At 37.6% G+C, this 15,000-nt stretch overlaps 1 protein-coding gene across 6 annotated transcripts in view; it reads right to left on the bottom strand.

The window, feature by feature from the left end:
* SHTN1 (shootin 1) overlaps positions 1 to 15,000 on the bottom strand; it is a 116,924-nt gene that overhangs the window by 75,637 nt on the left and 26,287 nt on the right. For 5 of the 6 annotated variants that reach the window (XM_007469595.1, XM_007469596.1, XM_007469591.1 and 2 more), the window contains one exon: positions 3,104 to 3,164. Coding sequence is in view for 2 of the 6 variants with exons in the window: in XM_007469596.1 (XP_007469658.1) it covers positions 3,104 to 3,164 (61 nt within the window). In the remaining 4 variants the exon portion in view is untranslated. Of the gene's footprint in view, positions 1 to 3,103; positions 3,165 to 7,944; positions 8,244 to 15,000 lie in introns of those variants that run through there. The other variant, XM_007469592.1, reaches the window with a different exon arrangement.

Genomic DNA, 15,000 nt, shown 5'->3' with positions numbered 1-15,000 from the left:
TCGTAGATCCTCACAACCATCTTAGGAAGTAGGTATTATCATAGCAATTTTGTATTTGAGAACACTGAGGCCCAGAGAAGTTAAGGAACATGTCCCAGGTTACAGAGTTCTAACTGGTAAAGGCCACCTAAAGCTATTTCTGGATGACTTCAATTTTCTATGTTCTTTTCTAATTCCTCATATTTAAAAATGACAACACCAATGATGCTGCTTCCTGAGCAAAACTCCTCTCCATCCAGCCAACTCTCAGCAATATTTACATGCAGGATATCTCTAAAGTATACGTGGCAAACATACCCTAAGTTCTCGTGCAATATCAGATTACTTAGAAAGGTTTTCACGTAGTGAGAAAACAGTCATGAAAGCTAGCAGGTATGCAGGAAAATTGGTAGGCGCTAAAAGAGCAGGGGATCTAATGTTGTGGCCTAAAAGACATGAAAGAACTTTACTTACTTTCACTTTCACAGAAATCTGTCTTTCTAGGCAACACGGCTTTACTATGCAGTCAGTGGTGTACTCTGTCCAGAAAGACAGGAGAAAGGCTCGGAAAGAGCTGGCAGAGGGCCAAGAATCACACGGAAATATGGGCAAAACCAGCTACGAAAAGTATGCCAAGCTAGGAAGAGTTGATCCCAACAGCCTAACAAAGCTCTTCCTGACCCTCATTCGGCTGCTCTTCCTACACCTGGAGAACCAGAACTAGAACTAGGTAAACATTACAGGAAGGCAGATTTCAACTTAGTACCAAAAGAAACCTTCCCCTGGAGCTGTCCAAATGTGGAGACTGGTGTTCAGAAACTAATTCATGAAAGGTAAATGATATGAACTCTTAATACTGAAGGGCAGTCAAGCCCTGGATGGTGCAGTAAATGAGATGGTGGTAGCAGCAACTAGTATTTTTTTTTTTTTTTCTGGTCCGCGGGCCTCTCACTGTTGTGGCCTCTCCCGTTGCTGAGCACAGGCTCCGGACGCGCAGACTCAGTGGCCATGGCTCACAGGCCCAGCCGCTCCGCAGCATGTGGGATCCTCCGGACCGGGGCACAAACCCGCGTCCCCTGCATCGGCAGGCAGACTCTCAACCACTGCACCACCAGGGAAGCCCGCAACTAGTATTTATTGAGCACTTACTATAGTGCCAAGCACTGTGTTCAGCACTTTTTACATGGATTATCTCATTCAATCCTCGAACAGCCTATAAGATAGGGTCATTTATTCCATTTTTACTAATGAAGGAATTGCTCAGGGCTACAGGGAATCACACCAAATGGTGCTTTTTACTGGTGAAAACTGCCTCATTCCCTTCCAAATCTGAAATTCTACTCTATGTTCTAAAGTCGTGAACCATTTAACTCAGACAATTTTTTAACAAATATTTAAAGTTTTCTTAGTCTCCATTTTCTGTTCTTTTGAGACTGAGTGAAGAGTTAATACTCTGTTTTCCTGCCATCCAAACTTAAATTAGGTTGATGTAGTGAAGGTAAAAGTTGAATGAAAACAACAATAAAGATGATTTCTTTCAAGCTTTGAGTTGCTCATAAGGAAAAATGTAAATTTTTAAAACTATCAAAGGTATTTAGAGGAAGAGAAATGGAAAAGAGAAATGGTAGATGAAAGCAAAGTTTACATGTTACTCTAAAGGTAGGCTGATTTGGTAGGAAGTTGCTTCCATTTCTGCATAATGCAAGAGGTAAAATCCCTACTACCTACCTGGACCAAAACATTTTATAACTCCAGCCATAAGAATTCGAACTATTCCCACTGCACAGAGTATGCCAATCCAATATCAATAACTAATTCAAACACATTAACTGGTAACTATGTCAATGGTATAACTCTTGAAGCTGTAACTCAGTGTCAGTTCAAGTGCGAGAACGTCCCATTAATCCTGCATTAGGGAAGGAGAAGGTCCTAAACAGCTACAATCCACACATTCACAGATAAAAAATAGTTCTGTCATAGCATATTGGCCACCAAAGATAGGTTTTATCAACAATATTCCCTTTTGGTTTTCCTCGTTACAGCCAGATACCTGAAATAAACTGGCTATTGAAATTTCACTATAATGCTGCATTTTTACAGCTGCTTTACCTTCAACAAGAATAAAATGCTTTGCGGTGTAGTTACCAAGTCAACGCTTTAGGATATAATCAAACAACCTGACTAACACGGCATCTGCAGAAGGATGGACAAAGGCCCTGCTTCTAAGGGGGAGGGTCACTCTCCCTGCTAAGGTCTGGCCCTTTCCCATGACTTATTTCCTTCTGAGTGTGATCAGATATGTTCTATTTTAGGGGATGAAGTAATAACAGATTTACATCACATAAAAAATAAAATAGCAAAAATTAAGAAGATTATTAAAGCTTTTGTGGGAATATAACTTTCCTTGGTGAGAGGGCTATTTCAACCATTCAAACTCCTAAAAATGTATAGTTCTGTAAACCTAGAATTCCTTTTCCATAAATTAACCTAAGGAACTAACCAGACCACTGTAAAAATGTATGTATAAGAATACTTGTCACGGCGTTATTGATAAATACTAAAAACCAGAAATAATCCTTCTATCACTGAAGAATTGTTTAAATAAATTACGGTACTATCATATTATAGAATACTATGGGCAACACTAAAAACTGATATACATATCTCTACTGACATGCAAAGATGACTATAATATACTGTTTACTGAAAAGAGTAGGCTATAAAACTGAATGCAAAGCATGACTGTATTTTTTGTTGATACATATATTTCACAGATAAAAGATCAGGAAAGAAAGACTATAAAATACTAATGCTGGCTTTTCTCAAAGAGAGAAGATAACAAATGTACTCTCTTTTAACTGTTCTGTATAGTAAAATTTTTTATAACAAGTACAAACTGTGTTTTATATATATATAAATAACATACTTATGAAACAACAATGCTCAATCCATTTCTTTAAAAATCACAGTAATGACAGAGCACTTTTTGGGCAAATAGGAAGACAATTCTTCCTTTCTTGGATGCCCAATGCATCAGCAACTAAACACAGGGTACACGTCTACCCACATAATCCCAAAGCACAGTTGTATGTGTTAGAACAATTCCACTGAAATGCTTACATACTTTTCTGAAATTCCTCCAGCTTTTTAACCGCCTCATCTCGTTCTTGCCTAATTTTGTCACACTGAAATGAGAAACAAACAGAAATGTTAACTTTATATCATAAGTTTGGAAAGACAAGAAAAGAGCAAACATAAACAATTTTATGAAAACAAAAAATAAAAATCTTAAAAAAGCATTAATGATATATCCAGAAAAGACAAAAACTCTAATTCAAAAAGATACATGCACCCACAATGTTCATAGCAGCACTATGTACAATAGCTAAGACATGGAAGCAACCTAAGTGTCCATCAACAGATGAATGGATATAGAAGATATGTGATATGTATACCATGGAATATCATTCAGCCATAAAAAAGAAATAGTGCCATTTGCAGCAATATGGATGGACCTAGGGATTCCTATACCAAGTGAAGTAAGTCAGACAGAGATAAATATATGATATCACTTATATGTGGAATCTAAAAAATAATACAAATGAACTTATTTACAAAACAGAAACAGACACACAGACATAGAAAACAAACTTACGGTTACCAAAAGGGAGAGGGCGGAGATAAATTAGGAGTGCGGGATTAACAGATACATATCACTATATATAAAATAGATAAACAACAAGGATTTACTGTATAGCGCAGGGAACTATATTCAACATCTTGTAATAACCTAATGGAAAAGAATACACACACACACACAACAGAATCACTCTGCTCTACACATGAAAGTAACACAATATTGTAAACCAACTACAGTTCAATAAAAAAGAAAAAAAATAGAATAATTTTTAAAAGAAAAAATATATACGAAGGGAAAAAAAGGCATGAATGGGCACATGGTATTTGTTACTGCTCACCAGCATGATATCTGTACCACTTGTATCTGGGCAATTTTCTCAGACCTTCTAAGATAATGAGTCACCTTCCTGCTCATTATCTCTTCAGTAACAGACCAATTTAACATCCTTGAGTTAAAATGTATTCATTCTTTAAGAGAATATTTGTGCCTCTTTTTAAGTAGGTATTTTGCTGACACAGTAAAAACCCCACTCATCCGCAGGTCAGATTCCTGAAACTGCGCAGTTTCAATTATCCAGAACCCTGGGGGCACACTGGAAGTGACCACTGCCTGGAGGCATACTGCTACCCAACGTCCCATGCACTCTCTCACTCAAGAAAAAACCATCCATGTATCCTTAGAATTCTGAATACAAGAAGGTAGCAAATTAAAAGGAGGGAAGGCAAAAATAACTTATTAAAGCATGAGGATCTTTTAGGGTATCAGGTACAGAAACAAGTATCTAAACTGGCTCTGCAGGCATTAATGAATTTTTTTAAAACCTAACATTCATTATGAGCATTGAATTCAATTCACCCCGATTTTCACAAAATAGGAAGTAAAACACATTTTAGGAAGATTTTCATCAAAAATATCTAAAACTTTGGGCTTCCCTGGTGGCGCAGTGCTTGAGGGTCCGCCTGCCGATGCAGGAGACGCGGGTTCGTGCCCCGTTTCGGGAAGATCCCACATGCCGCGGAGCGGCTGGGCCCGTGAGCCATGGCCACTGAGCCTGAGCGTCCGGAGCCTGTGCTCCGCAAATGGGAGAGGCCACAACAGTGAGAGGCCCGCATAACGCAAAAAAAAAAAAAAAAAAAAAAAAAAAAAAAAAAAAATATCTAAAACTTTAAGAAGTGATTTTAGCTACTAGAATGATAATTAAAATTTTAATTGTGTGGGAATACTATTATACTAAGAGGACCATATGAACAAAGTTATATTTTAATCCTACCACGTCAGAAAAACACATCTGGCATATTTTTTGGGGATTTCATACCTTTGGATATTTTTATTTTCAAATGTCAATGGCTAAAAAATTATGATGCCATTGATAATTGGGAAAACCCAAATTAAAATAGTAAGATAGCCTCATCTAACAGACTGGCAAAAACTGGAAAAGTCTGGGATCAGATGTAGGATACTCTCACATACTGCAGATGAAATGTCAACTAGCATAACTACTTTTGGAAATAAACTAACAAAATTGGAATTGTACATACCCTATGACTCAGCAATTCTACTTCTAGATTCTAGAATCTCTAGCAATGTGTACAAAATGATCTATACAAACATGTTCTGCATTTATAATAACAATAAATCATGGTATATCCATATAATACACTATAAATGAAAATGAATGAACTGAAGTTAAATATATCAACACAGATAAACCTCAGAAACCATAATGTTGAGTAAAAAGAATTATAGAATATGTATCAAATGATACCTTAAGCACACAAAAACACTTTATATATTTATATTGTATCTGTATATTTCCCAATACATATGGTATATATAAAAACATGAACTAGAAGGATACACACAAAATACATAACAGTAGTTGTCTCTTAAAAGATAGGGAGGGGAAGGGGTCTACGGCTGGGTGACACAAAGGACCTTCAATTTTATCTGTAGCATTCTTTTTTCTTTTTAAATTTCAAAAAAAAATAAGCTAATTCTGTGAGGTGTGTATTTGTTATATTATTCTCTGCCCTTTTCTATGCTTTTAAAATATTTTTAAAATAAAAAAATTAAGAAAGCAGTTCACAGTTTTGTACATCAGTCTCTCAGGAACTGAAACTTTCTAAAAGTTTTACTTTTAAAAACCTATCTCTGTTCATTTGGGTAAATCCATTCTGGCTAGAGTACATGAAACGAGTACACGGTGTTAAACTAGCAAAGCTATTTACTAAATGCTGACCTAGACCCTCCACAAGAGGGGTCAGGCAGGACCATTTTCTAAAGGAAAAGGCATATCCTTTCATTAAAGTTTTCTTGTGTCAATTTAACTTCTGTAAAAAAGTAATTCTGTCTAATACAGTTTTTAGTTCCAACTTAACATGTAAATTGTATTTATTGTCTTTTGGTGTTTAAAATTCTAAACACTCTATAGAGTCCTGGATTCTCAAATAAGTTTATGAGATCCTTCCCCCACCAGACAGTGTAACACCTAACTTCCTGAGCGTGCTAGCCAGCTGTTTCAGGAATGCTCCTCTCATTTTCTAGAATGTGGTACCTGTTCCCCTTGTACTTCCCCACCACCCTGCCAGTCTGCCCACCCATGGCCCATGCTCTTCGCTCATAAGGCCCAGGTAGACATGCTTTGGTTAATAACAGGTCTCAACATCACAGTCTTAACCCAACATTCAAGTAACAAGTTTCTACAGTCCAGCTATGTGCTTTCACACTAACTCTACGGTCATCGCCAGCAGATTCAGAAGCAGTCTCCCAACACCAGCTGTGTTCTATCAGAGGTCTTCATGTTGCTGTGCTTTCTATTTTCTGCAACCATATTATGATGGAACTGGCAGCCACAGAATTTACCATCTGCCATGGATACTGAAAGGGGTGTGTATTGTGGGGGGCGGAGATTTACACATGCTGCAAAAGCAACTTATTTATTCCAAACCAGAGCTGAGCAAAATATGAAGGACGTACCCGTTTACTAAGCAGAAATACAAACATCTACTTGTTTCATCATTTTAGATGAACCCAGAAAAATATCTTGTAACCTTTCTCTCGATCTACCAACACAGAGAAAGTAACAAAGATTCCAGGCCTTTTTGGAAGAATGTTGTATCTTTACATCCCACAGAAGCCCCTCACCCATCCTACCCCTTCCTCTCTCCTGCTCACGCAGCTGCATCATTTGTAGAAACTGCTTCTTTTTGTGTGAGAATTGCTCGTGAAGACTTTGCAATAGCAACAGATGTTCTTGGGCCCACGTCCCTTAATTACGAAGCTCAACGATTCTCTGTAGCTCAAGGCTGGGGTAGAACCCAGCAGCAGGAGTGCTGGCTAGTTTAAGCAAGTTGGATCACATTACATCAATTCTAGAGTCTCTATTTTGGCTCTTCATGAAGTGGTGAATTGGCGGGAGGTTGCTGCTTTTGAAAGCTCTTCATATTAGAAGCCCGGGCTGTTTTCCAGAACTCTTCCTTGAGGCTCATCCAGGCAGATACCTGGCTTCTGAAACTAAACCAGCATCTCAAAACATTGGCAGACTGATTTGCGAAGGAAAGTCTTTCCAGTGTGTATTGGTATTCCCCTCTCCCCGACCAAAATGGGCAGCTCTGTTCTTTCTGCCTCGCATATCATCCAACTGCTGTTTGTACTAAAATGTCTGCTTAACAGGGCTCAGCAGAAGTACAGATAACTGTAGGCACTAAGATATCTTTATATTTTGCTGCGTGTATATTTTATGCAAGAAACTCCCCAATATTCTGAATTGTGTCTAACTTCCACTAACATAAACATTCATTTTTATCTCCATGACGCACAAATGCAACAAAGAGTTGCCAGCCTACAGAAAGGCCAGTTTGGGGCCCAAGAAGTACACACATGCACTGCATACACAGGACAACAACAGAGCAGGCAATCTACACAAAGACAACTACCGTACAGTTGACTGAATTAGACTTCTAAGCAGGCATCTACTGTATCACTAAATGCCTTTATTTCCTTCCTCCAAGTATTGAACAAATTATTCACACAGGTGCTATGTTCAGCAGAGAAAATACAGTGGGGAACATAATAGGCAATGTGCTCTCACAAAAGTTGTGATCAAGAAAGATCAACAGTGAAACAAGCAATTTATAAGAACACTTGCCATAATGAGAGAAGCACTGCACTACAGGATCACACAGCAGAGGCTACAACATTAAGTCTGAAAAGGTCTCAACCCCACACCATTTTTTACTTATTTGTCTTGAGCTTCATTCCTTTTATGTCCAGTTACAATATTTAAAAGTTTAAACAGGCATAGCATCAGAATTGTCCATATTTACCTGTTTTAGAATATTTGGTGATGCAGTTCGAGGACCATCAAATCATTTTTAGTAAAAATCAACAATTCTATTGTTCCACCTAGTAAGTTTGGCTAGAACTCAGCTGTGCTTATCCTTAAAGAACACAATAAAGTAAATCATTCCCACTAGGATGGAATTCTTTTCACTCTCTTTCTCTTTTGGTAGTGTTCTTTCTTCCAATTCAAAGTTCTTTCCCTCCAATTTTCACAGGCAATAGAGTAGTAGCTGTCCCCTAAAGCTGTCTTACAGCATTCTCCAAATTCTAGGTATTGTGTGTTAGATGGAAACACATGTCATCAGAACAGAGATCCTTGCTCTTTGTTTCTGGATAGATTGCTGTTAATAAGAGACTCATTTTCACTTTCAAACTGCTAAGTAATTACTTTTTCTCTGGCACAACCACTTGCCACTCTGCTCTAAAGAAACTGCATGTATGTGAATGTATTATGCATGAACAGTTAGCATAATGGATGCATATCTTGCTCTTTAAAGTGGCTTCTTTACTGATTTTTTTAAAATAAAATACTTTGGGACCTTCACCTCTGAAATTTACAAAAGATGAAGAAATTTTAACAATAGACAACTGAGCCAAGATGCAAACAGTATCATCTATCTTGCTTCTTGAAACCTAAGTCTTGGGAAGTGTCTGTCTCATTCCCTTTTCATTCATTGTTCCTGGCAAGCTGACAGAACCGCCTGATGCAGTGTTACAGTAGCTCACCCAAACGACTTCTAATCAGCCACTTAAACATTTATTCATTTCAAAACTCGATCTCGGAACATAGAATTAAACATAAATACTTACTGTTCAAAGGCAGACATTCTTCTATTCTACAGATTTCCTTCTTTTTATGCACACTCCACATTGCCCCCATCACTCTGAGAAATGTGAAAGCTATTCCATTAAAAGCTCAAAAAGCTTTGCCCCCCCCATATAGGAAAAAAACCACAAACAGCTATGACAAAGATCCTGAATGAGTCATAAGAGAATGCCCTTCAATTGTAGAAGCATGACTAACACATTTAAATGTGATGATAGCTTCACAAGCAGAGTAAAATTTCATTTGGTTGACTTCAAAATATGCAAGTCCTCTATTTTTCTTTACCCCAAAAATAATTTGGAAGGGTTGTTGACTTCAATGTGACAGGCCTTCTCACTTTTTAACATATTGTTGATAATGCTATTTAGAAACGGCAAAAAATAAGTAGCACCCTTTCCATAATCTCCACTTATCTTGATGTCTGAAAAAAACAAAACTGAAGCTTTTACACTTTAATCCAGCCCAGATATCTTACATGTACCCTATATAATATTTTGACAATGAATTTTGGTTGATAAAATGTGATAAGCGCATAAGAAATATACAGATGTTTCATTACAAAGAGGTGACAATTCTGCTTGTGAGAGAAAGAAGACTTTGAAAAAAAGTAAGCAACATTTAATCCAAGCATTAAGAGATAAGAGTTAGTCACATGGAACTGAGTAGGAACCTTGTCTTTTTGTTCTTTTCCCATCCCACCCCTAAACTCTAAGCATTCACTTATATGTACAATTTATCACAGTTATTTGTCAACTTTCCTGCATCCCTCATTAGAGTAGCTTTATTCTAGAGTGGGACCTTCGTATGTTTTTCTTTATATCCCAGTACTCAGAAGGCATTCAGCAAAAAGTTTTCCTTATCAACTCAGATCCTGATTCCATCCTCAAAGACATTGATAAAAACCACAAAATGATCAGCATTATATTGTTCTTAAAAAGGGAGAACTGCAAAGGAAAAGATCATTAAAACACTGGCCCACCCTCCCAAATCTCCTACTCTTACCCTTGGAATGCATTATGTCAGAATCTATACACATGTGCGTGCGCGTGCGCACACACACACACACACACACAGGCACACGCACGCGAGAATTTTTCTGATGTAAGATTGATTTGATATTTAACTTTCAGTTTTTAAATACAAACCAATAGATGATGAAGACAAACGATCCAGAAAAGTACTGAGTCTGATAATTTGCTGTGGAAAATTCATGGGCTAACAATAAAAAATTAAGAATAAAACCAAGACCTTTGTGGAAAAAGTCAATTAGATCCCCTAGGTTTACCTGCTTCAAAATGAGTATTTTTGGTTAGAATACCCTGTCTGAATCTAGACTCTGTTAAGCCCTGAGGTCCTGCTTTCTGTGAAATAGAGCTGGCACAGGGTTGTTTGGAGCATCAGATACGGGAGATAAGGGAATGTACATGACCCACAGTAGCTTCTTAAAAAAACAGTCTCTTAAGCAACAGCCTGTTCTGAGGAAATTCATGTCCTATCACTTGTCTCAACAGAGGAGATTCTAAACAGGGCATAAAAAGATCTACCCAAAGGAATCACACCCACTGTCTCTTCCCATTGATAAGGTTCATGACCTGACAACAAAGATGGTTAGACTTAATGTGGACACACAGAAGGAAAAAACTTGCCATTTATTTTTCTGGTCGCTTACACTTCTGCAAAATTTCCCCACATCAAATTAACTATGGCAAAAGACTCTTACTTTAGATTCCTATCCTTGACTGATTTAACTGAACTCGTTTGGGGTCACGAGGTAAGAATGGCCATGAATATTTGCTGATGGGGACTGGACAAAGCTCACACAGCCAGGCACAGAGAGTGCTTTGCCAGAGAAAATGGTGTTCTCCATTTACCACCTCCAGAACTAAAGCTGCTTTTACTCATTCTGTGCTGTATTAAAAAGGCTTTTATTATAGGCTTCCCTCCTTTGTAATACAGCTCCCCTTTCGGGGAAAAATCTGCAGTAATAAGCCTACTAGTCTTTTAACACAAGATAAACAGAGTGCGGTAAACTTAAAACCATCCTATTTTGTTTTACCCAACCACACAGCATTCCATATTGCTTTCATTTCTTTTCTTCCCATTTCTGTTAATAGTTATTTTTAAAGAATAAGTGCAGAAGCACATCAATACAGATGTTACAAAAGTATCAGGACATACTCTGTGTAGAGAAACATGTAAACAGGTAATGGGCTAAGGTAATTTTTAATCCTTCTTTTGCCAAATGCATCTTACCTACAATTCACTTGTATAACAGATGGTTCGCATAAAAACTCACTGCAGAAAGTGGCTCGCAGTTAAACAACCATCATCATCACTAATAACGGATGTTTACAGAACATCTACTATCTTTAGGGCAATGCTAGGTCTACAAGTAAGTAAGGATTAAAGAAGGATAAGAGAAAACAAAAAATTTATTCTTTTTCCTCTTATGTTATTCACATTCTTCTATATCCTTCTTTCTTCATCAAATGAAGACACTTGTTTGCTTTCCCTCCTCCTATCTTCCAGGTTAAACCAAAGAGTTCTCCTGAATTAACCCTTCCAACTTGCTTTGCTCTTCCCGCCTTGGACCAGGAACATATATGGAAGAGACTCAACTGACTGATAACGTCTTGGCTCCTTTTCCTAGAGCTGGAAGATGGTTGGGTATCTTAGGGAAAAAGGCTCAAGCTATCTGGCATAAGCTTCACCCATTAGCTTTGCTTTAAAATTATGGGACACCAGGGACCCAAGACCTAAGCATATACTCCCCACCTGTTGGCATCCTCGGGACATCTGTGATTTTGTGTGGTTATGATGTTAGAATTAGAAATCTTGTCAAACTGTTTTCTGTGACCTCCTTACCATATTAGAGATGCATGTACCAGCCACCTTCTATCACAGATATTCTCATCAGCCCACCCACCATTCCCTGAAATGCCTAGTGAAAGGAAGGGAAGATACTTAAAATTTCAAATATAAATAAATTTTTAAATAAAATCTTTATTTCAAAAATAAACCAAAGATTTATTTACAAATGAGCAAAGGAGCATGAAACATGGGTGAAAAATAACGATCTAAAAATCTATTATAATGTGCTTTGAACTAGAGGACTTACCATTAATACCACCACACCAACATCTATATAGGTGGCAAATTAATACGAGTGAAAAAGTTATATATGATTCTTAAGAGTTCAATAAATACCCACAAACATGCCACAAGTTTTACAAATATTTAGCTCACTGCCAATTTTCATTACAGCTCTTACTCTGAAATCTTAAAGACAAGGTTGCATAATGATGAGTACCTTCTTTAATAACCACGAAGGACCTTGTCTTATTAATTTTCCACCACGGATGTTATGCTTTGAAATATCTGGTCTATCAAATTTCTAAAAATAGAAATTTTAATTATATTGTTCTTAAAAAGGGAGAACTGCAAAGGAAAAGATCATTAAAACACTGGCCCACCCTCCCAAATCTCCTACTCTTACCCTTGGAATGCATTATGTCAGAATCTATACACATGTGCGTGCGCGTGCGCACACACACACACACACACACAGGCACACGCACGCGAGAATTTTTCTGATGTAAGATTGATTTGATATTTAACTTTCAGTTTTTAAATACAAACCAATAGATGATGAAGACAAACGATCCAGAAAAGTACTGAGTCTGATAATTTGCTGTGGAAAATTCATGGGCTAACAATAAAAAATTAAGAATAAAACCAAGACCTTTGTGGAAAAAGTCAATTAGATCCCCTAGGTTTACCTGCTTCAAAATGAGTATTTTTGGTTAGAATACCCTGTCTGAATCTAGACTCTGTTAAGCCCTGAGGTCCTGCTTTCTGTGAAATAGAGCTGGCACAGGGTTGTTTGGAGCATCAGATACGGGAGATAAGGGAATGTACATGACCCACAGTAGCTTCTTAAAAAAACAGTCTCTTAAGCAACAGCCTGTTCTGAGGAAATTCATGTCCTATCACTTGTCTCAACAGAGGAGATTCTAAACAGGGCATAAAAAGATCTACCCAAAGGAATCACACCCACTGTCTCTTCCCATTGATAAGGTTCATGACCTGACAACAAAGATGGTTAGACTTAATGTGGACACACAGAAGGAAAAAACTTGCCATTTATTTTTCTGGTCGCTTACACTTCTGCAAAATTTCCCCACATCAAATTAACTATGGCAAAAGACTCTTACTTTAGATTCCTATCCTTGACTGATTTAACTGAACTCGTTTGGGGTCACGAGGTAAGAATGGCCATGAATATTTGCTGATGGGGACTGGACAAAGCTCACACAGCCAGGCACAGAGAGTGCTTTGCCAGAGAAAATGGTGTTCTCCATTTACCACCTCCAGAACTAAAGCTGCTTTTACTCATTCTGTGCTGTATTAAAAAGGCTTTTATTATAGGCTTCCCTCCTTTGTAATACAGCTCCCCTTTCGGGGAAAAATCTGCAGTAATAAGCCTACTAGTCTTTTAACACAAGATAAACAGAGTGCGGTAAACTTAAAACCATCCTATTTTGTTTTACCCAACCACACAGCATTCCATATTGCTTTCATTTCTTTTCTTCCCATTTCTGTTAATAGTTATTTTTAAAGAATAAGTGCAGAAGCACATCAATACAGATGTTACAAAAGTATCAGGACATACTCTGTGTAGAGAAACATGTAAACAGGTAATGGGCTAAGGTAATTTTTAATCCTTCTTTTGCCAAATGCATCTTACCTACAATTCACTTGTATAACAGATGGTTCGCATAAAAACTCACTGCAGAAAGTGGCTCGCAGTTAAACAACCATCATCATCACTAATAACGGATGTTTACAGAACATCTACTATCTTTAGGGCAATGCTAGGTCTACAAGTAAGTAAGGATTAAAGAAGGATAAGAGAAAACAAAAAATTTATTCTTTTTCCTCTTATGTTATTCACATTCTTCTATATCCTTCTTTCTTCATCAAATGAAGACACTTGTTTGCTTTCCCTCCTCCTATCTTCCAGGTTAAACCAAAGAGTTCTCCTGAATTAACCCTTCCAACTTGCTTTGCTCTTCCCGCCTTGGACCAGGAACATATATGGAAGAGACTCAACTGACTGATAACGTCTTGGCTCCTTTTCCTAGAGCTGGAAGATGGTTGGGTATCTTAGGGAAAAAGGCTCAAGCTATCTGGCATAAGCTTCACCCATTAGCTTTGCTTTAAAATTATGGGACACCAGGGACCCAAGACCTAAGCATATACTCCCCACCTGTTGGCATCCTCGGGACATCTGTGATTTTGTGTGGTTATGATGTTAGAATTAGAAATCTTGTCAAACTGTTTTCTGTGACCTCCTTACCATATTAGAGATGCATGTACCAGCCACCTTCTATCACAGATATTCTCATCAGCCCACCCACCATTCCCTGAAATGCCTAGTGAAAGGAAGGGAAGATACTTAAAATTTCAAATATAAATAAATTTTTAAATAAAATCTTTATTTCAAAAATAAACCAAAGATTTATTTACAAATGAGCAAAGGAGCATGAAACATGGGTGAAAAATAACGATCTAAAAATCTATTATAATGTGCTTTGAACTAGAGGACTTACCATTAATACCACCACACCAACATCTATATAGGTGGCAAATTAATACGAGTGAAAAAGTTATATATGATTCTTAAGAGTTCAATAAATACCCACAAACATGCCACAAGTTTTACAAATATTTAGCTCACTGCCAATTTTCATTACAGCTCTTACTCTGAAATCTTAAAGACAAGGTTGCATAATGATGAGTACCTTCTTTAATAACCACGAAGGACCTTGTCTTATTAATTTTCCACCACGGATGTTATGCTTTGAAATATCTGGTCTATCAAACAAATTTCTAAAAATAGAAATTTTAAATTTTTAAAATAAATTTTATTTATATCTAAATAACAATAACGGACAGTTCCCCCTCTCTCTCCTTTTCATTTTCTACTCAGTCCCTCTACTTTCTTTAGCTTTCCCTTCTGTATGTCCCTTCCCTAAACTTATAGGGAAAAAAAGATATATGTTAAAAAAAACACTCATGGGGCTTCCCTGGTGGCGCAGTGGTTGAGAGTCCGCCTGCTGATGCTAGGGGACACGGCTTCGTGCCCCGGTCTGGGAGGATCCCACATGCTGCGGAGCGGCTGGGCCCGTGAGCCATGGCTGCTGAGCCTGCG

The sequence above is a fragment of the Lipotes vexillifer genome, unplaced genomic scaffold, assembly GCF_000442215.2.
Source record: "Lipotes vexillifer unplaced genomic scaffold, Lipotes_vexillifer_v1.1 scaffold240, whole genome shotgun sequence".
In the NCBI taxonomy this organism is placed as follows: Eukaryota; Metazoa; Chordata; class Mammalia; order Artiodactyla; family Lipotidae; genus Lipotes; species Lipotes vexillifer.
This window is presented reverse-complemented; position numbering and strand designations above follow the sequence as displayed.